The sequence below is a fragment of the Penicillium malachiteum genome (genome assembly GCF_028827825.1).
Source record: "Penicillium malachiteum strain IBT 17515 chromosome Unknown utg000001l:1.0-8184562.0:1.0-8186909.0, whole genome shotgun sequence".
NCBI lineage: Eukaryota > Fungi > Ascomycota > Eurotiomycetes > Eurotiales > Aspergillaceae > Penicillium > Penicillium malachiteum.
The window spans coordinates 6,655,042-6,682,721 of NW_026643094.1; the positions used below are offsets into that span (position 1 = coordinate 6,655,042).

Sequence of the window (27,680 nt, forward strand, 5' to 3'; positions counted from 1 at the left end):
AGGATCTGCTGACCTGTCTCATTTGTCCAACTGCAGGCTTTAGCTGATCCATATACATTTTAAGTTATAAATAAGCCTAGTTTGTTATTGAATACCCCTTTCCTCCTCCAACTATCTTCCTATCTTGAGCATCAGGAAACGAGTGATTTTGGTTACTCTAAGAAACTGCAGTGAATGTATGTATGTCTTGACACAATTTCGTTGCTAGAATGCTTATTGAACATTTTCCATATATTCCAGGCCATTTATGATGACCGAGTTCAAGCCATCCGAGTTCAAGCCATCCGAGTTCAAGCCATCAGAAGAATGGAACGCGAAGACACCTGAAAGAGGATATCATCATTGTGATGGAGTCTTCGTCAAGCGAAGTCTAAGACCGAGTGAATATGTCACATCCTATAAAGGTGGCCTCCATATCCCACGTCTAGGAATAGAACGGCTCCAGAATGAAGCAGAATCCCTTCGATTCCTCCGTCGCTTCAGCAATATTCCTGTTCCTACTCTATATGCTGCATTCGAAGTTGATGGAGCTTTCTTTCTTATCATGGAATATATTGAGGGCATCGGGATGTCCGCTTTGCCTGAAGACCAGAAGCAACGGGTGTGGCCTGAATTACAGCAGTATATTACGGCCCTTCATGAACTTAAGTCCCACAAGCTAGGAGGCATCGGTGATATTGTTATTCCTCCTTGTCGAGTTCTGGAACGTACCGGGAAGGACTCGGACTCTTGGCCCCGTAAGGAATCACAGAGTCAGGAATATGTATTCTGTCATAACGATCTCTCACAGCACAATATCATCGTTGATCCAGATACGTTGAAAATAAAAGCCATTATAGATTGGGAATATGCAGGATTCTTCCCGGAATACTTCGAGGCTTCTTTCTACAAAAGAATTGGACCATCATCTGCGTTAGATGGAGAGCCTGACGATGTACCTCTATTGCTGGATTTTCTTCGATCTTAAATTACAGAGACTTCTACAGTGAAGATTCATTTCTTAATAAAGGCTTATTTCTTGTAACTCAGTCAATTCAAAAGAATACAGTGGAATTCAAAACGAGCGGTTAACTGTGTCGCCTCTCGAATACATTGAGTAATCAAAGCCGGTGGTGACTATGGATGTTTAGTCTTGGAACATAATCTGAAGAGATTTGATCATACATACTAGGAATCATTTCCCAGAATTTCCAGACGCTCGAGAAGCTCCGCCACTTCCAGGCTTTCCAGGGGTTTTAGTGCCTGCGGGTGGAAGAGTACTGTTCGCTAGGTTTTCAAGGTGAACATTCGTACCACACATGGCACATTTAGCTTGAGAGGCCGAAACTGAGGCTTTGCAGCCGGGTTTGGTGCATGGAACAATATCAGGCATTTTTGTAAGGATGACCTGATTGTAAAACAGTCAGATAACACTACAGTAACACAGGCGAGGTGGGCACAAACCTCAAATGCTGGATGAATATTTTGTTGGATCGCAAAGGACTTATCGATAAATACTAGCAGAGAGGAAAGTAGCCCTAGAATAGAGGAATGGATGTTATTTATATGTCTTCTGTTTCAGGTCCAGGAGTCAGATCCATGTTGTCAAGAGAGTTTTGTTTGATTAAGACATCTAGGACTTAAAACCCCCTTCTCCTATTGTCAGTTAACCTGTGAAGCAAGACCTCGTTCTAGAAAGTACTAGGAGAGTTATTCTATTTGATCCATATGTATCTTTGATAAAGCCTCCAACCCGGCACTATATTATAGTCCTAAAAATTTCACTCAGCGGTGTTGAGTTTCCAAATTTTGTGATTTTCGCTTTGCGCCTTGCAACAGCACGACAGATTCTTTTCAGGATGGTGTGTCGAGTGGCTGGTATTTCATAAATGCGCAGCAGATCTATATTAATTTGGTTTATGCAACTGTGGCTCACTTTTGATATTCCTTTCCTTATAAATTTTAATTAAGGTGCAGATGACTGGTACACCATTTTGTAGACTCTTGAAGAAACTGCAATTAAAAATAATAAGGCATTAAGTACCATTGGCAATAATAGGGTCGAGGTGTTGGGACTGAAAATAATTACAGATGAAGCCAGACTAAATATCATAACTCAATCACTCAAGGAGCTTGGAGCTGAAAAGCAAGCCAGCCACTTCGGCTTCAGTTGATCCAGACGAGCCAACCACTACGGCTTCAGTTGATCCAGACGAGCCAACCACTCCGGCTTCAGTTGATCCAGACGAGCCAACCACTCCGGCTTCAGTTGATCCAGACGAGCCAACCACTCCGACTTCAATATCATGGAGCAGCGACTGAAAATCCACTTATTCAGATCGTCAGACGAGGGCTTGTTATCCAAGATAGCGTTCAAGCTTTTTCGACATGTTTGAATTCGGCCTGATCTGGGAGAATTCAATGAACAAAGTGCAGGAACAGAGCCACATCAGAAATGTGTTCTTCAGAATCTTATCCTGACCTACGATGTTCAACAGGGTAGACCTCTCGGGAAAATTCAGTTTGCTGGTATGGACGGTGCTTTTTTTGAAACTGAATTTTGTAATCTACCCAAGCTTTCCTCCTTGTTCCTCGACTCAGATCCTGCGTTAGCCTTTTGGGGGAAGTCCTAGGGATTGGCAGTCGTTGTGCATGAGATAAAGTATCGCACCTGGAGCTGACTGAATTATTCACTTGTCATTTCTTTTGGTGTTTTGATGTTTATCTTGGGGCATCTGGTAATGAGTCAACCGTCAAATTTGAGTTTATACTTCAAACAATTTGCCTCTTTTACGCTATACACACTTTTGGTCTACTCTAAAGAAAAATGTTTCTGTAAGCGGATAGCCTGATTGATGGATATAAAACCTCTCAAGTTCCTAAGATTTCCTTTAACCAAGCACTACTCCACTTGCTAGTTCCAAAGCCAAGTTTATCTCTGCCCCGCCACGCACCGTAAGTAACAATATACCATCCGATAATCCTTTTACTTACAAATCTGGACACAAGATGTGTATCTTCACTACCAATATCTTTCAATCCTGTCGTGACGACAACGGGGTATCCATCAGGCAGTATCGATTCTGGAATTGCCGTAAGGATGGGTGTTCGAAATGGAGCCTTGAGACCAAACGTTGGTTAAAGCCATGTAAAAATTGCGTCCACTGTGTCTATCTTGAGCATGCGGGATTTCCCGTGCCAGTAAATGCTACACCAGATGGCGGGATGGACGAGCTATCAGACTACTTGATACAATATGGCCTTGCTGAAGAGGTCCACAGGGAGGCCAACAAATCAGATCTTCCAACTCAACCCCGGAAGGAAGCGTGGTGGACCTTAGCAAGTTAATAGCAGTCGGGGTGTGTACACGGAGATTACCTAGCCCGACCCCATGTTCCTTGCGTCTTAACGCCTTATGTCTGTTAGTCCCTAAAGTAACATGGAAAATTCCTCAAGCAGTCTAAGCCAAAGTTTCTTCATTATAGATGTAGAGTGAATTTAGCCCTAGCAGCCACTACGAATACGTCGATTCACACAGAGCACTCTCCCCTATCAGGATTTCAAACGTTCCAGGAGTCTGTCCTGGTCACTAGTATCACTCCCAATCTAAATATAGTTAAGAAGTATCACAAATTTAACACCACAATGTCTAGGCCCCACTATTCATAAGCTGTTATGGAGGTTTCTGATTGTTATGGCTAAGACCCCGGGTCCTCTTGCTTGCTTCGTAATAGCTAGATGTATGAGCATCTCTTCTTATCTCCTTACTCGGCATGATCTCTAATATCTAGGAAAGTACAATATTGGTTAGTCGGTTCCTCACTCACTTATATAAACACCATGTTTATCCACTCCCTGAGATTCCACAATCCTCCAAACTTTGATATGACTATGGCCATGCCACAGGGCTCTGCATCTCCCCATCCATCAGAAGATATTGAAGTTCTGATGAAGATGGAAGGATTGGATGAGGAGTATCATGATCGCTCGGCGCTTGTGATGAAAGGCGAATGGCTCACAAGGATGCAGATCGGCGAGGTTGAAGGGCCTTGGAGAGAATTTAGCCAAAACTTTCTGAACTCGAAACAAGCAATCAATCATCCAGTTGCTCAATTTCATGGTATGTTCGAATCACACATAGACACCTTAGAAGAGGTATATTAAGAGCCTATAGAAACTCCCATTTCAGCAATCACCGAGACACACATTGAACAATCAAACCCTAGTGTCCCTGCTTGTGGTGTTCACTATTCTGGTTCTCCACGGACAAATGACTTCAGGGTTCACACGGAAGTATTAGGTGGCCAGACGGAAAACCGAGAACTCCTTGACAATATTCTCCCCTCGGTTTATTCGCAAAGCATGTTTATACCGGAGGTTCACGGTGGGATCCTGTCACAAGGGGCATTTTGCCCACAGCCTGCTAATACGCAAATCATGGGAATTGAAGAATCTGCACCCATTTACGTTGATTTCACTCAAGACGAGAAAACTCTTACGTCGATACCTAGGCCAGATTGGCCCCAAGATTTTCAGTCAAGGCAGATTGGTCTTCCAGCAAGCGAGGTCGATGAGAAGCCGTCTTTCTCCCAATTTCCCCCCAACTTCAATCGACTACAGAGCAATATGACCTCTGATAATCCGATCGGATCCACTTCTACCAGGGATTCAAGTATGGGGCTTCATCATCTCCGTCCTAATTTTGATCGACCCAGCAGAGAAGAAATCGTCAATTCAAATTCACACTCCCACTACCTGCTGCCTTGGACAGATAGTCACCGCGGTGAAAACCTCCAGGTAATTATATCAATGACCCGTCCATATCTTCCTATCTTCCGCTCAGTTAATCTTGACAATTTAATAGGAGTTAGAACACCCAAATGATTATCAATCACTTGGCCAGCCACATTTTGATCAAATCAACAACACTAGTGTTACGCGAACTACATCTTTGAGCCAACCCGAACCTCCAAGCATGCCTTATGCCAGATCTCCATCCAATGAAACCCTGGCGTTAATTAAGCTCCCATACTCAAAATTGATTTTCAATGCCCTCTCGAATGCCAAGGGCCATCGACTATGCCTCAGCGACATTTACGCTTGGTTTAAAAATAATACAAACAGGCCTCAAGGGAATTGGGATGGGTGGAAAAATAGTATCCGCCATAATCTCTCGGTGAATGAGGTACGTTACTCAATCTTAGGCGCTAAGGACCGCTGAATTTTTCTCAAGTCTAATCCATACAGGCATTCACATCAAGACGAATGCCGGACCAAAACGGCGAATTGGTCTGGTATTGGTGCCTGACTGACAAGGCGATTCGAAGAGGAACAGTTGACCCTACTTGTTGGCATCGGAAGGATAATGGCTATAAAACAAAGAAGCGAAAGTGAGCGCAATACCTTCGAGCCGACTGGAGAGGATTTTCGAACTGGGCAATGCATGTTGGAAAGTCTCCTGTAAAGGGAAAGACATATACCATGTTTTCCAGTACAAGATACTTCAAGAAGATTCATTTAATTGGACTGGAGAAGACTTCTGCTGTATTGTATCTAAAGCCAATGAAATTGATTTTCCGAAGTTTTTTGTGTCCATGAATGGACGTTATCTTCTTCAACCATATTCCTCACATGGCACTTCATGGTATCCTCTTACAATTGAATCCAGCGAAAGCACATACGATGGCAGCTTCGAAACGAGTCCTTTATCAGTTCTTAGTCAAACCCCAACCCTAGAGGACAACAACGTGGATGATGACAATATTATCAAAGAACGGACTGAAAGGGACAGGAGCGCAGGAGGACGCGAAGGGAGGGATTCGTTGCTCGAAAATAGTCCTGACCCTCTCCAATTTGAAGAATTCGCCGCATTTTTACCACGCAAGGGATATATGAACAAGCGAATAGACCGATATTTTAAGTCGGTCTCTCCGGTAATGTGTAGTTAAACCCTGATTATTCCATCAACTAACATGGATACAGGTTTTTTACTGTCTCTTACCGACGCAGTTTCAAAAGGAATATATGATATTTTGCCAAAGTCCGGAAAGGGTACCTCTCTCATGGCTATCATTACTATTTGCGATTTTGGCATTAGTGTGTCGCGCGGACGATACATCGGATGACCTCACTTGGGCCGGTTTTGACAGACTGGCGAAAATTTACGAATTGAAAGCTTTAAGTCTTTCCCTCAATGTGGAGCCGTCGACGAATGTATTAAAGGCGTTGGTGCTGATCATTTATGGGCGTATCCATCGAAGAGAGAATGTATCTGAGGACCTTCAACTGGCATGCAATATGGCAAATTCAGTGGCCTGCGTTGAATGTGCTGCCCAAGCTTCATTTTGTGATGAACATTGTATGATTTTCATGTGTTTAAGTATATTGCTTTTCATGGACAAGCAGTTATCCAATCATGGTGGGGGAAATTTCTCGGAAAGCAAACAATTCTTAAAGATGATGGACAAGAGGAACAATGATGGGAAATACAGCTTTGCAATGGATATGGAAGCAGGCGAATTGACAGAGAGAAGGTCTACGATGCTGCAATTTCACGTTCTCAAAATCTCAGGCAGGCTCCGTCTGGCTGCACAGCGGGAGGCAGAGAAGCATTGTGTTGAGGTTTATAAGCGGTTGAAGTCTTCAGAACTGGGATCTTGGCAGAGATGCGGTCCTCATACTTGGGAGTACATCATGAAGTTTACTCTGCTATGTGTTTACTTACCCTATCTTCAACATGACATTGATGAAAGCACCGCGCTTTCTCGCAAGTCAGCTACCATCAAGTGCGTTGATTACGCAAAGGATTTGATATCAAAATTGTCTAGTCAGCAATCCGGTGCTTTTGATTGGTATGGTCGAGGATTTGGAGACTACTATGCTGACCTGTCAAAGAAGATTCTCACCGGAGAATATATAGAGCGGGATCTTATCCTTTTTACGAGCGCTTTGAGTTGCTCTTAGGGCAAACTCAACCCCATACACGGGGAATTACAAGCTTACTGGTTGTCGGAAGCTGATATAAAATTGTCGAGATGAACTTGAATGGGCTCAAGGACATGTTAATAAAAACTATACATCTAGCTCTTTTGGAGAGGTAGCATCTAGACTATTCGAGTTCCTTCTGAATTTGCAGTCAGAAATTATCTGATAAGCCTATTTGTTCTGGCTTCCCGCAGTTTTAAGCAAGGCTTGGGCCGCAAACTCCCTCGCCGTGACCGAGTAGTGAAAGTCATGCAGCCTGCGCAGTTTCTCTATGGTGGCTCCGCCTCCCTTGCCTTGGAGCTAGCTCAGTCCCACACAAAATATTAGACCGACGCAGAATCTTTTGTTCTGAATGCCTCTGGGTTCCTTTCCTTGATTAAGCCCTGCACAAGTATCAACTAGAGTATACAGGTTCCACAACTAATATCTATGACTTTTGACTAGTATTTATCGAGCTATATAGGTTCCCTCTTTCTCCCAGACTTTTATGAAAAGTCAGAGCCTCTCATACATTGGCGCGGAAAGGCTCGCAAGCTTCCATCGGCCGGTTAGAAACGCTGTAAGTACAGATTATTCTAATCATACATTCGCCAAAAGACTGACATGAGTAGTGCACCAATTTCAAATGCAGAGAGCTTCGATTCAAAGTTCAAATTGGCCAAAAACTTTGCATTATGTGAAGCTGTGCTGTAAAATAGGAACAAAAACTGGCACAATACGTACGACGATCCTTCATTTTTACACGCGCTCAAATCTGATTAGCAAGCAGTAGTTTTCTCATGATGGTACCTCGCGGTTGCACGACATGCCTGCAGAATGGAGGGACGTGCGACTTGCGCGGACCACCTTGCGGCATATGCTACCGTCAAAATTCTAGATGCCAGTACAGTGGATTTCGAAAACAGATTACCCCCCCAGACACACACACACTTTCTTTCCCAGCGCTCCACTCGGACTGCGTTAAGCTAATTCTGGCTAGGTGGATCCCCTTTCAACATGACCCCGTATCATTGGCTATGGAAGAATCTAGAACCAGGGCGATCTGGACTAGGCGCCAAAGTGGGTCTCCGGGAGAGTAAAATATATATCTAGGGGGTAATCTGTTTTTGAAATCCACTGTATGAGCTGGACTATGCTAAATTGGGTGTGGCGCAACAGACCGCAGGCCCGTCCTCCGAAGCCCAGTCTTCATCGCCTTCAATCTCTTTTTCATGGGACGAGTCCGCATCACTCAGCAAAGATAGGAGACGAAAAGTGAGCGCCGATGCATCCAAGCGCCATCGCGGCCGTATTCAACAAATTGACAAGTTGAAGCATGAAAATGACCTCCTGAAGCAGCAGCGAGATTACTACCGACATTGGATGAATTATTACCATCGTCTTCTTCACATGGAATCCGTCGTCGCAATGCAACCACGTCCAGCAACCCCAGGTGAATGGTATACAGAGAACTTCTCATGAGTAGGCACTGGATGTCTCCGCCATCTAGCAAAAAGTGTCGCAAGCTCCAATATCGGCCGATTAGAGTCGCTGTAAGGTTATGCCAATCATACATTGATTAAAAGACTAACATGCATAGTGCACCTACTGTAGACGCAAGAGGCGTCGCTGCGAGATTGAAATTGGTCATCGATTTTGTACACGCTGTTGGCGTTTAGGCCTGGAGCATCAGTGTGAATTCGAACCCGTATGTTGAAAGACATTCGACACGAATATGTGGCAACGAGCCACCGGAGATGGAACGAACTCTAAACTCACATGTTTCCAGGTCATTCAAAAGCCGCTGACGAACAAATTTTCTGAAGAAAAAGCCCGTTTGGGTGATTCTGACTCCAATGTTCATTTAGAGCCTGCTTTTCTACACATGCCTTCCCATGAGGCTACTTACTCAGCAACTCTGTCTGACCTCAACCATGTCGGAGACAGAACGTTGCCAGGCGCCCATGTTGAACGGCCATATCCTCTGCGCACCCAAGAATATCTGCCTGACCAGGCTAAGCTGATCACTGAGAACCAGAAGGGTTACATTACTGGAGAGGATATGCTTCAACCCAATATGATGGCTATAAGCCAACCCGCACGGACTCAAGATCTACCTAAGATGAATCACAAGCCATTATTCACGGGGTTTGAGCATAGTAAGTAGAGGAATCTTTCCTTAATTGCACCGGCGCTGACAGCGCAGTCGTCACTCTATCCGATGATCAAGGTTTTTTCGTGAGACCATCGCCCTCTCTCCTACAAGCCTGCCTGAAGAAATATCACTTTTTGTCACCTACTCAGCCCGTACCATCTTGGTACTTCTACGTGGTTTTGATGGAAGAATCAGTCTACTATACCAGAAACAGCCCACTTGGGAAGACCCTCCTTTGCATGTTGTGCCAACATGCGGAAACAGCGCCGGCTGAAGGGTTCGCTTTCAATAAAATTGTCCTCTCTTTACAGGAAGAGGTTCTAGTACGATACGATGTTTTTGATATGGCGAGCTACGAAGGTGGACATGATGCTATCAAGAATCGCAAAATGTACAAAAAGCTGTGATGCAGCGTTTTGATCCAGTCTATGAGTCAGAAATGTATCCCGATGAGTGGCTGATCGAACTATGTACCTCTGCTTTCCAGAAAATATCGCTCCAAGGACCCCTGGAAGATCTGGCGCACTCATTTGAGGTCTTGCGGCACTGAGTTTAGAAGATATGTACGAAGTTGAATGATCCAGTCTCAATAAAACTATCGAAATAGCCACAGCCCTTTCGTGTCGACACCGACTTCCTGTGGTGTATTCAGCAGATACCAACAGAGGACTTGGCTAGAACGTCGTGGGCTCAGGACGCCGATCTGAAAATCGGGGAAGAGATGGAAGATAATGGAGGCAATATCCTAGAGCCTGGAGTTTCGATGTCATAATTATCTATGTGCGGTTATCACACGACGTATCACAATAAATGACATGATACTTTTCTTTTAGATTTTCACGACAAATCGATTATTATTATGGTCCTCCATAGCAACCACTTAAGGCCAAGCAAAGATATATACCCTAAGACGGCCTAGTGGGGAGCCTTGTCATTCCAAAGTATAAAAGGTACAAGTACGATTGCCCCTGCAATTTTCATCGCTCGTTTTTCTTCAGCAACAAATAAGTCCCCTTCTGTATGACGAAGAGAGATTTCGAAAGAGTCCTATTCAAGTCCATCATTTAGAATTAAATGCCCAAGCCTATTCTCGCACATCATCATGGAGACCATTATTTGCGCCATATCTGTTGCACTTTATGTTCTTGACCTAAAGATCAAATCCGATATAAGAGCCATCGAGGTTTGCCTTAAATCCCTTCTGGCAATTACATGGGCTGCGTGTTGGGTCTTATGGCGCAGAGGATCGAGCTTTTGTCTAGCCTGGATATGCCTTGCCACTGCACTTATTGAGGGATACCTCATACTGCGCGCACATGATAATGCAGCCTCGAACCGCCGGCCTTCCGTCTTCGTTGGATTTGCTATCGTTTTTGTTTTCAAAAGTACTTCGCGAATCTTCAAATACGGAGCTGAACTGAAGTTGGCATGGATGAACATAAGAAAGCTCTCTACTTTTGTGGAGCTTGTTCCTCTCAAAGACCGCAAGTCGCAGTTCTGGTTTGCAGTTCGCATTGTTTGCTGTTTCGGGAACTGTATTCTTCGCTTTTGGATTCCTCGACAAATATCAGTTTTCATGGAAAGCTTATCAGCAGAGAACAGCAGTTCTAGTCTGAAAATATGGGCTCTCCTAGACATTATTTTGAAGTTGGGATCATTCTCCCTCACAGAATTTGCGACAGCAAATAATGTTTATTTCTGGACACGCAAAATCCAGGTTACCACATTACGACATACCTTGAGCCTTCCTTTGGATATCAATCCTCCGCCAGATTTGCCAAAAAGGAAGAGTCCAATACATAAAGCTGAAATGGTTGCACGGCTCTTCGATAGTTTTCTTTTTCGACTTCTACCTCCCCTGGTTGAATTGGTGGTTGCGTACATCATCATCTGGAGTAAATTCGGGTTATTGATCTCCCTTATAACACTCTTGGGATGCTTACTTTATATCAATTTCGATACAACTACGGCAGAAGAGAGTGCAAAGGAAGACCTGATAATAGTGGCAGCAGGCGAGAGACACGAAAGAGCTACTTCCCTAGCCTTAACTCATCCTCTTCTGATGAATGCTTATAACGCAGTGTCTTACCATTGTGCTATTTTTGAAAACTCTCTTATTGAATGGCATAAGGTCTCATGCGATCATCACGTGGCCCAAATATTCAAAGTTTTATACCGCAAACCGATACTGGAGCTATCCTTTTTCTGGGTGATCATGATGCTCCACCAGCTCGGAGCATCGGGAGAAGATATTACCTTTTTGACCTTCTTCTGGGGAGCAACTATTGAGAGGATTTTACCTGTGCTTGGTGGGCAATTCAAAGGCGTGGTTAAGCTTTGCCTGCAATTCAATGACTTTTACAAAATACTGGAAAAGCCAATCATCAAGGATAAAAAGGATGCTCAGCCACTTTCTACAGGCCAGATCGTGTTTAAAAACGTAAAGTTCTCTTATGATGAGAAGGCTCTTTTAAAAGGCATCAATTTCACGACAAAGCCTGGTCAGTTTGTCGCATTGATGGGGCTGAGCGGCTCTGGGAAGTCCACATTATTGAAGCTCCTTACCAGACTGTATAATCCTTTATCAGGCTCGATTGAAATTTCAGGTGTCGATATTATGGATATAACCTTGGACTCGCTGCGCAAGGCCATAGCGTTTGCACCATCAAGGGACGATCTGTTTGATGAACTGTCGATAATGGAGAACTTACAATACCCCCAGCTGGACCCTGAACAAGGAATTGCGGATGGTGCTATCTTTGAAGCATGCCGTCGTTCAATGATTCACGAAAGCATTTGTGCTTTGCCAAACGGGTACAAAACTATAATCGGGAGTTTATCTGATGGACAGCGGCGCCGCGTCGGGGTCGCACGAGCTATTGCAAGAGTCATAGCCATGGGTGCTTCCATTCTTGTGCTTGATGAGCCAACCAGTAATCTGGATCCTGAAACTGCAGCAAATATCCTCCGCCAGCTGCAAAAATTGGACTGCACTGTAATCATATCTGTAACCCAGGTTGAGACTGCTCAATATGCGAAGAAAATTTTCGTCTTAGATGATGGAACGATTGATGAATTTGGATCACACTATGACTTGATATCAAAAAAGGGGAGGTACTGGGACTTTTGCCAGCAAGGCTCTAAGGCTGAAAATATCAATTACAATGATGTGAGGTGATAGCCGTCGGCTACCAACCCATGCTGCTTTATTCACATGTCCTGGAATGTTCTTTAGTCTCAAATACGAACTTTGCTTCAGGGATAATGCAATTCGAAAGTTCTATACATCTTCCAGCCTCTTTCTCCAGCTTATGATGGTCAGCTGCTGCCCTTCAATTAGGTTGCTGAGCTTTCTAATTTTCCTGAGTCTGGAACCACTCGAGAGATCAAAGCACCCCTGACGATCCTATCTCGTATTTTGACATGCGTTAAATCATGAGGGGATACCTGTCTGAGAAACAGTAGCCGGCTTAGGGCTGGATACATCTCCTTAGTACAATCAATTCATTGTCATCGAACGTTGCCTCCCAACCCCTTCAAAAAGAAGAAAAAAGAATTATCTTCCCAGGGTGCCAGCTCTGCTTCTAAGAATAGTCTGCACAAGCGCCTGTGCACTAAGGATGATTTAAGACCGGTCCGGCCGTCTTATTCGGCTGGCCATAAAAGAATTCTTTAATGGCCTGTGCACCTAGCATATTATAAAGAGCACTGATAACAAACGCGACTTACAAGAAGCTTTTTGGCACACGGGCATTTTTTCAAAGTACACGCGTCTATGTTTTTTACTCATTGATAAAATCTGTCGTTTGAAAGCATAAGAGGTATGACTTCCCCCTGGAATGACTTGAATGAGCGGCCACTTTTCATCGCCTGTTCTGAAAAGAAAACCAGATCACTTGGGTATTATGAAGGCCGCTTGCAAAGAGATCGCAGCAGGTATTGAAGCCCTTGTTTACAAAATATATGCCAAGCTGGTCCATTCAGAGGTATTCATGAAAATTAATTATCACTGGGCATTGCTAATCATTGACAAAGACGATAAGCGAACCGGCGACACGAGTGAATGGGGAACAAATTCACATCACCAATACAACACACTTAACAAAAGATAACTACATCAGAGATATAATGGCGCCTACGGAGCAACCAAGCAAGGGGGGGAATTCGTTTGAAATGAGAACCTTGCGAAGTAAACTATCGCAACGTTTTGCCGGTAGGACTACGCCACCTCCCAGCACAGAGTCCACACCGGCCAAAGCTACCAGGGTGCAAGCGATCGAATTCCACGATACAAAGACAGAATTTGTTATCGAGGTTGACGATAATGATGAGAGGACAGTACGCCGATATCATGCCTTTAATGTTCTGGACCTTGATGGGGCAGAGGAGGCAATTCAGAAGTTCCACTCCCATATTCTGCCCAAGGGAGGGCTACAGCCAAAGAATTGGCGAATAGAGCCAGGTCATGAGGTAACATTGCGCCTAGCGGCGGCGAGTAAAGCCCCTATTTTCATGGAAAGGGGAGTTGATGGCAACTTTTTCATATCAATAGCACCTGGAACGTCTTGGGCTCAGGAGAATGATCAGAAAACTGGGAGCCAGATGAAAGATAACGGAGACAAGAGCGCTCCAGAATGCGCAATTTTGACACCATAATTATATGTACGAGATTTATCTTGTGTATGTTGGAGAATGAATACAGAGTTTGAAAAGCCACAAATTCTTGCACCTTAGCCTCACAGAATGAAATAGATAGAGGCACTGAGCCTTGACATCATGATTATAACGAAGAACCTGCAGGAGCTTGGATGTGTTTCACGAATTTTCCAGCTGCATGATAAGCTTCAGCATATCGAAGGCCGCGCTCAGGACAGGGACGTAAACACAGCAGGCCCAAGCATTTTTGGTCTCTCACAGATGTCATTTCCCGGGCTCCGAAACTTCTTCTAGATGCAAGCCACTTACTGTGACTATGTGATCAACTTAAATTATTTTTGTCTTATTTGCTGGAGTAGTTGACCCCATGTATGCCCGAACTAATACCATTCCCCTGTCTAAATATCGTACGGTGACCGGGAAATTCCTTAGTTCTCCAAGGCATACATATACTAAGAAAAAGCCTTTGAAGCCCGCAAGCCTGCAAAGAGTTGGCTCTTGATTGACGCATAATACTCAACCCCTCTTTGTCACATGTATAGCACTGTGCAAAAAGTGATAATGAGGTCCAGAGTTCGGGGCTCATCCACTCCTTGTAGCGCCCTGGCATCGCTCGGGCCTATGGATGAATGGGTAGAATACAGCTACTACTCATGGCGATGTGATATTGAAGGTGATAGGGAATTGTTCAGACCTCGCTCTCAACTGTCCAAAGCTGGCTTTTGTAGACCTAGAAAGGAGTCTTTTGATGACCCTTGCAGATCGGAAACTAGTCCCGAATAGCATATAATTGGAATATATACCGCTCTGGCTCATGTCTGTCACTGAGAACTTTTGAACATGAGCAGAACTTACATCTCGGAGCCCTCCGGGGAGCTTCCCTTGATCCCTGGCCGCTGCTCGTTCTCTCAACTCCTCCTGATATTCTCATATGTGGTCGCTGAAAGCGGTTTATCCGCTGTGCTTGGCGATCACCGACAATGCTATGATCTTATTTCCCAAAATGAAGAAGACTGGGTCCCACGCGTGGGCCCGGAAACGTTTCACGAAATGAGACACAATGGTTGGGACCAGATAGACCAGGATACTCGCAACGATTGGGAGATAGTGCGTCTCTGGATGCACGAGAGCCTGATTTGCGACGTCTCAGCACAACAACTGCGCAACCATCTCTGCTGTCTCCTTACCCGCATTGAACAAGTCTCTGCACAGGGGATCAACGTGCTCTACGCCCCAAAGATGTTTTCTGGAACGCTCGACTCCAAAATCGGTGCACAGACGAGCTTGGCACTGATTTGTATCAGTCTAAGCGTGACTCCAACTACATACGAAAAGTTCTCACAATCAGCGATATGGTCTTGTCCTACCAAGCTGATGCGCTCCAAGTTGCAGCGTTCTCCGCTTTTCTCAAATCAGATATATCAATCCGACCTTGATGCTGCTACAAACTCCTTATTCATGATCCTACGCGAAACTGATTTCCAAATGAAGCGCGTTGGGCCGCATGATGTGGCGTTCCGAGATCCAAGAAAACATGAGATGGGGTATGCAAGACGCGAAGACAATCCCATCCCGTCATCTATCGACCTACCTGGACAAAAAGTGGACAGCGGACTCTGTGGAAACCGAATCAGAGGATTCAGCGCAGACTCTCGGCCAGGCCAAGACGAGAGACGAGGTCGACGGAAAACCATATAGAGTAGAGATCGCCAGGTAGAATCAATGGATATAATAAAATTGTCATCGCTCTTTGCGTACGTACTGGATGTATCCCATGTACAAGGACCCGTGTGTCCAACTAGGATTTGTATGTTAATATCGTGATAGGCCGACGATATGGGACGGTGCTTCAATCGCTCGTAAAAACCTGCTCACCGATAGCCAGGAATGCTTTTTCGGGTCATGTGTTCCCAAAGAGGTACCTAAAATTATAGGTGCCTCTTTAGGAACAGCCAGCATAAAGGGCCCTTAATATCCCTAGTAGCTCCCTAGTAGATTAACCCAACACGTCTTATGGTCCAAGCTTAAATAAGCGAAATACCACAAAGTAGAAGTTTTATCAATTTCCAACTGGACCTTATCCAGATTCATCCCTACTCCTATGACCGAGCCTAGTCAAGTAAGTATCTTGATACTTGAAGTCATTGATAACCATTACTGATTATATGATGATTAGAGTGATTCTACAATGGGTTTTCCTCCGAATCTACTATCACTGCCTCTCGAGATCTTGTCCATGATCACAAACCTCCTAGCTGCGCCAGATTTACTCAACCTGATAACTTGTAGCCGATCCTCAAAAGCAATTTTCATGGGGCATCTCTGGAAGAACCATTTTCATTTGGCTTTCATATGGGCTGCAAAAAATGAGTACGATGATACAGCGGCGTATGCGATGAAATTCAGACCCCCAAATCTCCATGCGTATACCGAGCACTATGCGGGTTATGAGGGACTCATATTTGAAAGGCCTTTTTTGTCAGAAGCTGCGGCCTATGGGCTTCCAAAAACTACATCGCTCCTCCTCGACCAAGGATTGGATGTAAACTACATCCAGCCCAAATTGAAACAGACAGCACTGCTTAACTCACTCCGTCTTGATCGTCACAAATATCGGATCGAACCAAAGGGGGCAAAATATTTCGAAGTTACCAAGCTTCTACTCGAGAAAGGGGCGAATCCTGAACTCCGTGATGAAAAGGGAAATACCGCCCTGGCACTCGCCGTCAAAATGGACAGCGAGCCCTGGGTGAAGTTACTGCTCAAATACAATGCAGATGTCAATTCCAGGAATGATTCAGATGAAACTCCTCTGGCCCTGGCCCTTCAATTCAATAATTACTCTGTGATAGAATTGTTGATAAGCCAGGGAGCGGATGTGACTGCACAGATTTCTTTCTACAACTCCAAGCTACCAATGATAGCTATCGGAAAGCTATCAGCAAGAACTACAAGCCTCCTGATTGAACATGGAGCATCTCCATACGGTGGATATGAGCTTTACAGGTCTTCTCTGTTTCATGCTTACTATAGCAGAAATCTGGAGGTTCTTCGTCTTATTCTTGAATGTGAACCCCCGGAAACTGAAGACTACTCACGCAAGGCAAAGTCGGATCTTATTGAAAAATGCCGGCATGAAATAAGATTCGCAAGAGATGATAAAAATCTGATGCAGGAAATGATCGCCCTTCTAGAGGGAGATTAGCCCTATTGGAAATGCAGACTCGTTGGCAATGTTCAGACATCTCCAGGTGGACCAGGGCTTTATGAAAATCACTTGATGCTTGAGACCCTTGACATACATTCAAAGAGAGAGTTCACATTGCTTTTGAACATGAGACAATTTCCACGTACAATATGATTTCTTTTTTTCTTTTTTTCTTTCTAATTCATTCATTTATCTATTCTACTCGAGGACTGTCTTTATGTGGAATAATACTAGTTATTCATTTTCTAGTGAGGTATCTCCTATTCACCCTTACTCGGGTCTTTAATATGTACCAGTGCCAACCTGTCAGCGTCAGACTCCGCTCCATAGTCAATTCTCCTCCTTATCCTTGGTCTTCCTTCCCCGTCCTTCCCTCGGATACGAACCTCTTCAATATCCCTATACTTTCTTTTCTTATTTTTCTGTACATAGCCTTTTAATGTCTCTACCGACATGGTCATGCCACCTTCCTCAACCATTACTTTTGGGTGATTTATTCGTCCAACCAGCAAAATTCGTCGATCCAGCGCCGACTGTAAAACCTCATTGACACCTAGACTTACAAACCCAAACTCCGGATCTATACTAAAAAAATTATACCCCTCTGCCAGCGTCTTCAACGTAGTTTCTAGGGTGTCTTCGTCATCAAGTCCGAACTTATAATAGCGGCGAGACTCAAAGAGAAACAGAACTATCAGGGTGTGACCCTCTGGAGCCTGAAACCAGGTTTGCAGAATTTCTGGTACTGTTCTGCCTGTTGGGATTTGAAGCTCCGTTCTGAGAGGCCCCACTGGATAACTATCCTCAAACCCAGGAACAAGATTGAGATGGCCATTATTTTCGGACTCATCAGCTGGGGTGCTAACGGAACCTTCGTTAACTTGAGTAGGTATAGCCTCTTGTTCTTGAAGTGACTGATCCTGATCACTCTCATGGCCATTATCTGTATATATCGATGGGCTGTAGAGGTTTTCATTATTGGTCTCATCAGTGCCAGTGTCTTTTCTTGGTGAGCTTTCATCAATAATGGGGCTTGGAATCTGGACATTCTCATTTTCCAGGGGATCTTGATTCAGGTCAGGGGTTGTGCCCTTTTCAGTGTTGGGTTCAGGGTAGCTCTCATCTACCAAAGGCTCCGAGCTAACTGGATGGCTATCCTTTTGGGTTGAAAGTTGGATAGAACTCAGGTCGGAAATAAAACAGGCCAGAATGTCTTTTGTTATAACCCAGGATGTTGGATATCGTTCTCGCGCTTGGTCTTCTAGAACAATATTAGGAAGGAACAGATAACTGGCCTGTTCCTCCAATTCTGGGAGGGATGGCGCATTGAACCTCCGTCCTGTGCCTTTACTCCGCTTCCCTGTGGTCGTCTTCGGATGTTTGTTCCCTGAATTATCTGAATCGGCAAGATTCTCAAAAGCCTTTCCAATTTGGTTCGATAAGGAATCAATTATTTCCCGTCGGGAAGCCTCCGAATCGCCCTTATATAAGGAGCTAATAAAGCCTTTGGCTACCATACCAGGCACATTCTCCTGACGGGCACAAAGCTGATGGATATGCCGAGAGGAGAAACCAAGTCTATTTGCCAAGTCTCCTAACATGAATAAGCTCAGACCTTCGGAGCTCCAACCAAAGTCATATTTCACTCGGCGGAACTCATTTTGCTTTTGTACAAAGTGTCGTAAGCTAAATAGCCACAACTGCATAAAGCAGATCGAAAATGAGTCTTCAGAGAATGCTGTCTCTTCAAATTGGCGTTCAGACTTTTGTACCTGAACAGCTTTGCCACTTCCAAGAAGCTCCCAGTGACGCAGGAGTTCTTTTCTTAGACTCCCTTTGAATCTTGCAGGGCAGAGGAGATGAAGTGCCTTTGCGGGCTTTTCAAGAAAAATATTATCTTTAATCAGTGTGTGCAGGGAAAGAATCCTTCCACGTAAGCCAAATATTCGGTCAAATAGTTGGCTCCTTGTACCTTCCGGAACAAGCGGAAAAAGATCTCCATTTTCAATCAAGAGTGAAATACGTTCACGATCTGCAGCGAGCTCCGGTATAAGACCTTCTATCAGACTAATAGACCTGGAATCTAAAAGGCTCCCTCGTATCAAAACTCCAGACCACTGAAGCCTAATCCGATCGAGGTAGTTGCAAAGAATCTGCTTGTGTTAGAATTCATGGGACATAAGCTGCGATATATTGGTACCTACCTCGGGAGATTTTAATGCAAGCATTCGTTCAATCTGAGAACATTTTAAGGGCTTCCAAAGGCCTCTCCATGGTAGGAGATGATCAAAGGCCCGTAATAGAGGCTTATTGCGCTGGAGCCGGCGAATGTCTTTCTGTTTGCCTTGATTTCCCAGTCTTGCCCACCAAGTAGCCTCTTCTCTTTCACGTGCTGAGAGCTGGCATTCCCTCAAACAGCGATATATCTCACCGTCAGAGAGTATTTGGCTCTTTGCATCTACTTGCAGAGAGAGAAGTGCCTCGTACGGTATTGCTGGATAACCTTAGCTTCTTCGAAGGGATGAGTGGATACATTGCCGTACTTACATCCAAGATAAAGGTCAACAAGCCATGTAGTCTCACCACACATAGAAGACGCCTTGATACGATGCTTCCCGTAAATACACCTTAGCTTTGTGCCATTGCGGAAGTTTAGGAAAGGCTGCTCTCTAGGATCCATGAGTACCTCGAGTGAAACATTGTTATTAACAAGTGACCACTCAAGATCTGACTGGTCGATGGTAACAGCAATGCGGTACTCTGGGTAAAGGTTCCAACACCCCTCAATCTCGAAGATCCGTTGAAGCCGATCAAGATTCTTTTGGTCAAACTCTCTTTGTCCGACTATATCCTCCCTATCGAAGATAATGTGCTGAATAGGGATTACTGCGCTCCCCTTGTAATACGCACTTCTCTGAGCTGCTGCCTGATTTGCCTGCTTTCCAAACCCATTATCCAAGGAGTCCATTTTGTAGTATATGTTTGACTATTTTCAATTTGCACGCGATGAAAGTGGATGCAGGGATACAGGAAAAGGGAAAGCACAAAGCAGAAGGAATGGATGCTGAATCTGTCTCAAATCACCTGATTGTTAGCTAGGACTGAAACACGAAAAGGTATGTGTTTCAAAATTGATCCTTAAGGGGCGATACCCAATCACTCTGGTCTGGCTGGCCCCTCTAGTCTGGCGAGTTGTTCTAGTCTGGCTAGCCCCTCTGGTCTGGCTAGCCCCTCTGGTCTGGCTCGCCCCTCTGGTCTGGCTCGCCCCTCTGGTCTGGCTAGCCCCTCTGGTCTGGCTAGCCCCTCTGGTCTGGCGCGTCCCTCTGGTCTGGCTAGTCCCTCTGGTCTGGCTAGCCCCTCTGGTCTGGCTAGTCCCTCTGGTCTGGCTAGTCCCTCTGGTCTGGCGAGTCCCTCTGGTCTGGCGAGTCGTTCTAGTCTGGCTGGCCCCTCTGGTCTGGCGAGTCCCTCTGGTCTGGCGAGTCGTTCTAGTCTGGCGAGTCGTTCTGCTCGCCCGTCGGTGGCTATCAAATCACACCCCCCCATTTTTTGAAGAGATGAGATGTGGTTCATCGAGTATTGGAAGGGGAAAAGGAAATTCTCTAGTGGAAGAAGGACAAAACCAGGCGCAGGCGTGTGAAAGAGTCAGATCCGAGACTTAAAGCTTGAAGCTACGTTACTCAGCTTTCTAAGTTTCCCACTTTTATTGGCTATCTAGTAAATGCAAATGGGCTGTGAATTGAAAATACCCAAACGTGAATGACCAAAATCTGAAAATCAATATTTTTTCCCTAACATTATTCTAAAGCCCCACTGTCCCTAACCAGTTCAAAACTTGGAAGCTTGACATTACCTTTGAAGCAACTATTTCAAAACAGAATTGCTCTCGGTCATAGTTCCATTGGTTCCTCCTTTGGCATTGGTGAACAGGCACTCTCTGTGATTATTTCAACAGAGCCATCTGAACCACCGTCACTCCAGGCTCGGGACTTTGATTGCCGCGGTGTCTCATCTCCATTACCGCCCAAAGTCCCCTGAATGGCATCATCCAATGATATTTGCAGCTCCTCAATCATCTCGTCCCGCATGCGCAAAGTAGACTGGAGGCAAGCAATCAATCCACGTTGATAGTCATTCTCTTGCTGGAGTCCGACTAGGGAATTGGTTTCATAGCGCTGAGACGACTCTGATTTCACATTCGTAAGTAGAGCCTCGAGGCTTGGGTAGATTTCATTCAGATGTTCTCCAAGTTCTTTCGATCGAGTTCTTTCCAATGCAAGGTCGCGTGCCATGCCCTGGCACGCTTCTGAGACGCGACGAAGAGATCTTTCATGATCGCCTTGTTTAGCTCCGAGGCCGGCATTGAGCTTCTCGAGCTCGTTGCAATACGAGCGAAGCTTTAAATAAGCGGCAGAGTCGTTATAAATTCTAGACTCCAACATTCCCTGGTATTGCTTGGCCTGTCGATCCTGCAGAAGTAGCTTTTCCACAAGTATCAGAATATAACGTTCGCTATTTTCCGCAGCCAGAGGCCTCGGAGCCTATAAAAATCTTACATTAGATACTTGAAGGAACTGGCTTTTCATTGGAACTCTTACCAAGCCTGGACGGGAAGGTTGAGGAACTCCGTCGTATTGAGGTTTGAAAGACATAGTATGACGAATCTGTTTCCAAGTTTGTAAACGGGTTTAAGCCCAAATTCGTTGAAGGCAACTCGAAGGAGCTATGGTGAATTGGATGTTGAAGGGAGCAGTACTGTTTATGTACTAGTAATACTGTAATGAGCCCTCCAGGGGCGCTCCCGGGGATGATGTTATTCATGTTACTCACATGACTTATTCGATATGCGGGAAGTGGGAACCCCGCAGAGCACCCAGATCCCGAAGTCCCTGCGTTGCTATGACATGGCGTAACTAGCTGGGTGAGCGCTAGTGCAGCGACATGATTTTCCATGTCGCAACTAGCACCTGGGGGCAGAGCTTGGTGCGCGACATGGAAACACATGTCGTCACTAGCCAGGGGGGGGAACTAGTGCGCGACGTGGAAAAGTATGCCGCAACTAGCATCTAGGTAATCTTAGTGCGCGACATGCTTTTACATGTCGCAACTAGCACCTAGGGGCAGAGCTTGGTGCGCGACATGGAAACACATGTCGCAACGGCCAAAAAACCTTGGAATAATGTGCCGTGTCTGTTCCTGGGTGGGGAAAATTAGCGCTGTCTCAAAAAAGAGCAGTATGGAGTAGGCACCTGGGTGGAGTAGGCCCCACTCCCCCTGGGCCGCGACTTGGAAAATCAACTTGAATTCCTAGGACAACGGCCTCCACCTGCAAGCAAGCCAGGCCTCTTTACAGATATCATGATGCTGGAGAAATGCCAATGTTCAACTTGAAGTTTTAAGAAATCGAACCTTGGAATTTCAGAAATTTTTCAAAAATACTCCTTTCCGCCTGGTACTACCTACTATACAGACACAGTCTCTCTCTCTCTCTCTATCTCTATCTCTATCTCTATCTCTATCTCACCAACTTGAAAGCCCTGCCAGGTGGAGCTGCCTCACTTCAAGTTCTCTTACTATTCCAAAGAGATTTAAATTTTTCGCAATGAATCGATACTCCACTCCGCGCCTGGAGCCAATTTCGGAAGAGATCACCCCCACGGATCACTTCATCCTCTGCCAAGGTGGTACATCCTCAAATCTCGAACGACTTCCGTCTCGACTGGAGCGCTCCAAGCATCAATCACCTAGCCTCAAACGACAATTCGAAGATACTGCATACGAAATGAGCTATCTCAAAGCTGAGCTGCAGTGGCATAAGGAGAGTAGACAAATCTTGTTGAACCTGCGTGAGCAGGTTTTGGGGATTTATCAAGCTCTGGAAGAGTCTCTAGAAGAGGCCACAGTAAGACTACATGAGTCTGAGCAGCGGTATCTTAGTATTTGGGATAAGAATGAGAGCGAGGTTGCAATATGACTTGGACTACTTAGGACTGGGGATAGTAACATACGAAATAGCTATGTTGATATTTGCACTTATATATAGTCTAGGTATAGCAGAAATAAATACAACTTTCAAGGTTCACACACTGATTTAATCACTACTCTCCAATGCTTGAGCCAAATTAATCAGCTCATGTATCTTTTCCGATACTTGTTTCTCACGTTTAATAGCTTGATAATACCGGTTAATCAAGTCTGCAGCGGTTTGCTGCATTAGATGAAAGTCCTTCCGCGCATCATCCATTTTAGCTGAAAACAAGTCAACTTCTGCTGACAATGAATCAACCTTCGATGACATGGAAGATCGATATTTGGGTGGCGCAACAGAGATTCAACACACGTGGTATACCCGTTTGCTGCAGCAAACATTAGCGCCGTGAAACCAGACGGTCCCACATCATTCAATGCGATCCCCTTCTGTGAGACAAGAAAAGACACGATATCTGAGTGTTGGTTGATGACAGCTACGTGTACAGGAGACGTTCCAGTGGGGGCTTTTCGATTGATCTGGATGGCTTTTTGGCTCAACAAGCTCTGGACCGTGGCCAGCGAACCTGCCCGACATGCTGCCCACAACGGTGGGACGAGGCCCGATGTGGCATTGATGCATATTCCTGGCTGGCGTAGAAGAATCTGCAGGAAGCGAGGATCTTGATGCTCTGCTGCCCGCGCAAGAGGTGTAAACCCGCCATCATCGGCATCATTCAAAGTAAGATTCTCTTGGACCAAAAGAAGCTGCATGAGCTCTTCATGTTGCGCATCCACCGCATGCCACAATGCTGTACGCCCCCTGAAGTTCCGGTGATTGATATCAAGTCTTGGGTTAAGTAGCAGTGATTCCACAACCTGACGCGAACATTTCCCCTTGATGGATTTGACCGCGAGTAGGAGAGCTGTGTTCCCATGTGCGTCACACGAATTGACACACACATGAGGGTTCCGAGCCAATATCTGTACCGAAACATAGTCCGCTTTTCGGACTGCGCGACGTAGAGCATTCTCCCCAAAGCAATCTTCAGCATTTACATCCACGCGGGAATCGCTCAGAAGATGGCTAAAAATGGCGTGCTCGGCGTGATCGACCGCGTACATCAGAGCACACATACCGTCCGTGCATCGGTCATTGACATCAAGCGGTGGGTACTGCAACAGGCTTTCAACTATGGCGAAACTGCCTTTTGTGACCGCAATTGACAATGGGCCCCGACCTTGAAAGTCGCAGATGTGGGAGAGTTGTGGATGATATTCCAAAAGGAGATCAACGGCCTGTGAGTAGCCCATCTGAATAGAGAGCAGAAGTGTGCTTATACCACGATACTCGGAGTTGGGACTTGTATGATAATGAGTCAACAAAAGTCGCGCAATGTCTAGTCGTCGGTTGAGGATGGCTCGATAAAGAGGTGGCATCTCATCGTGCTGCAGACAATCAAAGAGAGCTTTCGTGCAAGGTGCTGCAGTTTCCCAGCAGCAAGCTATCAACTGAGATATATCCTTCTTATTGAGGCTTCTGCAGATCCAGAGTAAGAGTTCGTTTGGCAGTTTGTCAAGCATATTTCTTATGCAATATCAGAAGTGATGTCAGTCGACAGGAGCGGCGGGAGAAGCTTTATAAACATCGTTTCACCCATTCGGTACTGAAGGGTTCATGGTCCTGGGAGCATGATGTTAGGGCCTTCACATTGAGACTTCATGCTTGTGTCAAGCTACCGACGTCCAATCACAGATGCAGTCAGAAACCCCCAGTCTTCCTTTCCATTTTTGGGAAGACGTCACCCAGCGAACCAAATTTTTCAATGTGATCCTCCCACGAGTTAACTTGCTGATGCGGCTGAAACTCACTCCGCTGGATTGAAGTTGTCGATCACCAAGCGCAGTCTCGTCACGAGGCTTGGCTGAACGCCGAACTCTACCGATCAAAGTAAACTAACTTACAGGTCGGAGCATCCGATTTCCTGGGATACATAATAGTGGTCATGGATGAACCGGCAAACTCCGAAGCTCACCCTGCTAGATCCGCTCGTGCTTTCGACGTACCCCTTTAAGGCCTAGGATAGGGACTCAAAAAACCTTTTTTTGAAACGAAGGTCCCTCTATACTCATATTTGGGAAGTAAAAGAGTCAGAAAGTGGCAGGACTTACATGAAGTGTTTACGATAGATGGAGAATGCACCGAATTCACACGCTTCATTTAAAGATGCAAAGTACTCCTAGGACCAAAAGTATCATTTCCCCTGATTGGGGGAAAACTCAGAAAAGAACTCACATCGCTCTTCAGGGTCCCTTTTACAACAGGGCATTTTCTAGCCTTCATTCCTTCCATTGTGACCGGGCGCTCATCTGAACTCAGAAAGGATGCGTTGCACGATGTGATATACCTATCAAGGAATTGATGCGTGCGATTAGCATTATCTCGACGTAAGAGCCTCTTCGCTATAGGTATGCACAAACATGGAGCGCTGAAATAAATCACCGGTCGTTCAGGCTTGATATGAAATGAACGGATAATTAGGACTGTTCAGATTATTTCAAATGGAGATCCGCCCCTGGGAACAGTTTCTTCGCACAACGCGGGAAAATACAGTCACCGTCTCCTTTGGCCGGGTCTATTTAAGAAGTTGAAAGCCCACCAATCCAGGCCCTTCGCATTTTGTATCTCGCTAGTCCTGTTCCTATCCAGACTAAAATGCATGCTCGGTGCGGAATATCACTCAACCACGGTTGGCAAGGTGGTACAACTCAGTTGAAAGCAAGTCATTCGATATCGCCCATGCATGAGACCGAGCAACGGGCCTAGTTATTAGTCAGTATACTAGTAAGAGATCGAACGTGCGATATACCTACTCAAAACGATAATTTTAATATTTGCCTATCAATTGCGATTGCTTTGAATAAGATTACGCATGTGAAGCAGCTTCTGTGCCATTCTCACGTTGGTCTTTCCAGCTCGATAAAAAGCTCAGTAGCGATAGCACTCGAATTTCAAAGACACGACATCCTCCGCCAGCTCTTGGATGATTTCCAAGTCAATGCAAACGCCAAGGATAGCAAAGACCACAAACCATTGCATCTGACCATCATTTACGATGATCTGGTAGCGGTCCAAATTTTACTGGGACACCCGAGGGTTGACATCAACTGCCTCACTGCTGCCGGAGACAGTGCTCTGCTACTAGCAGCCAAAACTTGAGACCGCAACCCCGCCAGAAGTCAGATCCTGCATGATATTGTGTCAACACCTGACCTTCTACTAGGCCAGCGAGACCGCATGGGACGTATGGCGCTCTGGCATGCGGCAAACACCGGCAATATTCCGCTCATGATGATGTTAAATCAAGACTCTCGGTGAATTTGGCGTGGCAGACACAGACATTAGAGCCGCTAGACTCTTCCAATCCTTAATATATGCAAAGCATTCCAGGTGACGGGGGCGAATTAGGGAGCTTTGATGCAAACTGTCCTGGAACTTTGGAGGTCTTGTGTACGATGAATCACATCATGCAGTTGAGTTTGTAGTTAGACCAGAAATTCAAACAACCGGAGCGTTTCCCATCATACAGTACAAGTAGGTTGTAGTCAAGTAGAGAAGATACTGTTTGAGCTGTCCCAGACAGGATCCGATGTGACCAATGAAAAGTGGTCTGGATGGAGTGTGTACGGTCAGTAAGTCTCCAGACTTGACAGTGCTTGTGATCGCTTCCGGGAAAGGATTATTGAGGTTTCTTGGTAAATCATATTGCCGAAAATCTCGCGTTTCTAAAAGAGGACAAGAGGGCAACGAGGACCAAGTCTGTCAATTCCCGGCAGAGGCGATGGCGGATGGCAGAAGCTCCACCGGGCAATCCGCGCTGCCACAATCTTCTTCGGCCCGAGGTTGTTCCTCGGCTTCATGCTCCACTTTCCCTCTGCCCTTCAAAACGGGCTCACACGAGATAACGCAGAATAAAAACATGATTCTTGCCTTCGCCACAAATGAGAAACTTTTTGGATGCTCATACCCTACAGAAATCCGAATGCAACTGCCAACCATTCGAAGATGTCAGTTGACAAAACAGCTCCTGGCAGCCTCAGTTTTCGAGTCAGATCAGGCCTCAGAAACATTTGACGTTGAAACATCCTCTCCAGTCCGCCGCTGATTTTTGCTGCAGGTGGTGGACCTACGTCCGGAGCAGACGTGTGCAGGGGATATAAGTCCCTCAGGGCTTCATATCCACTGATCTGTATATGATTCCGGCGACCTGAGACTGCAAAAAAGAGACCACGTCCAGCTGCGTGGGTATGCACAAAACCGTCCTCTGTCGGCAATTTCGTGCGGTAATGCCACTTTATATTCCATCACATTTTTCGTGCTAAGCGCAACATTGCTCCGCTGTATGCTGTCACTAATCTGGCTACGCCAACGATGGAACAACCGTCAGCGGATGACCAATGAAACACCCTAATCTGCGCTGGCTTTGCTTCATGATCCATTCCAGGGACGTACAATCTAGTCCCACTTTGCCCACCGCATTTTAACACGGGCGCCGTTAGCAAGGCTCCTGGGTTCACTGCCATTTGTGTGAATAGGGAAGATGGTGTCGTTACATCCAAAGGTTGCGGACCCGCTCCCGGGAGGCTTTGACAAGTAACCTAACTCGGTTTCTAAAAAGGTGTAAATCAACATTGATCACCTCTTTAATACCTTACCACTGACTATTCCATAATCACGTCTCAAATTGGATATTC

At 45.5% G+C, this 27,680-nt stretch overlaps 15 protein-coding genes across 15 annotated transcripts; 11 read left to right on the plus strand and 4 right to left on the minus strand.

Annotated features, from left to right (window-relative positions):
* Positions 1 to 250: 250 nt before the first annotated feature.
* Positions 251 to 967, plus strand: N7483_002475 (aminoglycoside phosphotransferase family protein; the record flags this gene model as incomplete). The annotated part of the gene is made up of 1 exon (XM_057085912.1): positions 251 to 967. One exon carries the CDS (start codon positions 251 to 253, stop codon positions 965 to 967), a length of 717 nt encoding a protein of 238 aa, XP_056952061.1.
* Positions 968 to 3,819: 2,852 nt separating this feature from the next.
* On the plus strand, positions 3,820 to 5,373 carry N7483_002476 (forkhead box transcription factor; the record flags this gene model as incomplete). Its single annotated transcript, XM_057085913.1, has 4 exons — positions 3,820 to 4,099; positions 4,154 to 4,776; positions 4,844 to 5,164; positions 5,227 to 5,373. 4 exons carry the CDS (start codon positions 3,820 to 3,822, stop codon positions 5,371 to 5,373), a joined length of 1,371 nt encoding a protein of 456 aa, XP_056952062.1.
* Positions 5,374 to 6,435: 1,062 nt separating this feature from the next.
* Positions 6,436 to 6,942, plus strand: N7483_002477 (uncharacterized protein; the record flags this gene model as incomplete). Its single annotated transcript, XM_057085914.1, has 1 exon — positions 6,436 to 6,942. One exon carries the CDS (start codon positions 6,436 to 6,438, stop codon positions 6,940 to 6,942), a length of 507 nt encoding a protein of 168 aa, XP_056952063.1.
* A 1,017-nt stretch (positions 6,943 to 7,959) lies between these two features.
* Positions 7,960 to 8,424, plus strand: N7483_002478 (uncharacterized protein; the record flags this gene model as incomplete). Its single annotated transcript, XM_057085915.1, has 2 exons — positions 7,960 to 8,022; positions 8,089 to 8,424. The coding sequence occupies 2 exons, from the start codon at positions 7,960 to 7,962 to the stop codon at positions 8,422 to 8,424; spliced, it is 399 nt and encodes a 132-aa protein (XP_056952064.1).
* A 403-nt stretch (positions 8,425 to 8,827) lies between these two features.
* On the plus strand, positions 8,828 to 9,504 carry N7483_002479 (uncharacterized protein; the record flags this gene model as incomplete). The annotated part of the gene is made up of 2 exons (XM_057085916.1): positions 8,828 to 9,101; positions 9,209 to 9,504. The coding sequence occupies 2 exons, from the start codon at positions 8,828 to 8,830 to the stop codon at positions 9,502 to 9,504; spliced, it is 570 nt and encodes a 189-aa protein (XP_056952065.1).
* Positions 9,505 to 10,199: 695 nt separating this feature from the next.
* Positions 10,200 to 12,275, plus strand: N7483_002480 (ABC transporter ABC-B family HMT type; the record flags this gene model as incomplete). The annotated part of the gene is made up of 1 exon (XM_057085917.1): positions 10,200 to 12,275. The coding sequence occupies one exon, from the start codon at positions 10,200 to 10,202 to the stop codon at positions 12,273 to 12,275; it is 2,076 nt and encodes a 691-aa protein (XP_056952066.1).
* A 950-nt stretch (positions 12,276 to 13,225) lies between these two features.
* Positions 13,226 to 13,753, plus strand: N7483_002481 (uncharacterized protein; the record flags this gene model as incomplete). The annotated part of the gene is made up of 1 exon (XM_057085918.1): positions 13,226 to 13,753. The coding sequence occupies one exon, from the start codon at positions 13,226 to 13,228 to the stop codon at positions 13,751 to 13,753; it is 528 nt and encodes a 175-aa protein (XP_056952067.1).
* An 840-nt stretch (positions 13,754 to 14,593) lies between these two features.
* N7483_002482 (uncharacterized protein) lies at positions 14,594 to 15,451 on the plus strand (the record flags this gene model as incomplete). The annotated part of the gene is made up of 1 exon (XM_057085919.1): positions 14,594 to 15,451. One exon carries the CDS (start codon positions 14,594 to 14,596, stop codon positions 15,449 to 15,451), a length of 858 nt encoding a protein of 285 aa, XP_056952068.1.
* A 490-nt stretch (positions 15,452 to 15,941) lies between these two features.
* N7483_002483 (ankyrin repeat domain-containing protein) lies at positions 15,942 to 16,958 on the plus strand (the record flags this gene model as incomplete). Its single annotated transcript, XM_057085920.1, has 1 exon — positions 15,942 to 16,958. One exon carries the CDS (start codon positions 15,942 to 15,944, stop codon positions 16,956 to 16,958), a length of 1,017 nt encoding a protein of 338 aa, XP_056952069.1.
* A 263-nt stretch (positions 16,959 to 17,221) lies between these two features.
* Positions 17,222 to 18,667, minus strand: N7483_002484 (uncharacterized protein; the record flags this gene model as incomplete). The annotated part of the gene is made up of 1 exon (XM_057085921.1): positions 17,222 to 18,667. The coding sequence occupies one exon, from the start codon at positions 18,665 to 18,667 to the stop codon at positions 17,222 to 17,224; it is 1,446 nt and encodes a 481-aa protein (XP_056952070.1).
* Positions 18,668 to 19,419: 752 nt separating this feature from the next.
* N7483_002485 (uncharacterized protein) lies at positions 19,420 to 19,929 on the minus strand (the record flags this gene model as incomplete). Its single annotated transcript, XM_057085922.1, has 1 exon — positions 19,420 to 19,929. The coding sequence occupies one exon, from the start codon at positions 19,927 to 19,929 to the stop codon at positions 19,420 to 19,422; it is 510 nt and encodes a 169-aa protein (XP_056952071.1).
* A 10-nt stretch (positions 19,930 to 19,939) lies between these two features.
* Positions 19,940 to 20,511, plus strand: N7483_002486 (uncharacterized protein; the record flags this gene model as incomplete). The annotated part of the gene is made up of 2 exons (XM_057085923.1): positions 19,940 to 19,973; positions 20,105 to 20,511. 2 exons carry the CDS (start codon positions 19,940 to 19,942, stop codon positions 20,509 to 20,511), a joined length of 441 nt encoding a protein of 146 aa, XP_056952072.1.
* A 337-nt stretch (positions 20,512 to 20,848) lies between these two features.
* Positions 20,849 to 21,610, minus strand: N7483_002487 (uncharacterized protein; the record flags this gene model as incomplete). The annotated part of the gene is made up of 2 exons (XM_057085924.1): positions 20,849 to 21,499; positions 21,557 to 21,610. The coding sequence occupies 2 exons, from the start codon at positions 21,608 to 21,610 to the stop codon at positions 20,849 to 20,851; spliced, it is 705 nt and encodes a 234-aa protein (XP_056952073.1).
* Positions 21,611 to 22,560: 950 nt separating this feature from the next.
* N7483_002488 (uncharacterized protein) lies at positions 22,561 to 22,932 on the plus strand (the record flags this gene model as incomplete). The annotated part of the gene is made up of 1 exon (XM_057085925.1): positions 22,561 to 22,932. One exon carries the CDS (start codon positions 22,561 to 22,563, stop codon positions 22,930 to 22,932), a length of 372 nt encoding a protein of 123 aa, XP_056952074.1.
* A 239-nt stretch (positions 22,933 to 23,171) lies between these two features.
* Positions 23,172 to 24,509, minus strand: N7483_002489 (ankyrin repeat domain-containing protein; the record flags this gene model as incomplete). Its single annotated transcript, XM_057085926.1, has 1 exon — positions 23,172 to 24,509. One exon carries the CDS (start codon positions 24,507 to 24,509, stop codon positions 23,172 to 23,174), a length of 1,338 nt encoding a protein of 445 aa, XP_056952075.1.
* Positions 24,510 to 27,680: the final 3,171 nt, after the last annotated feature.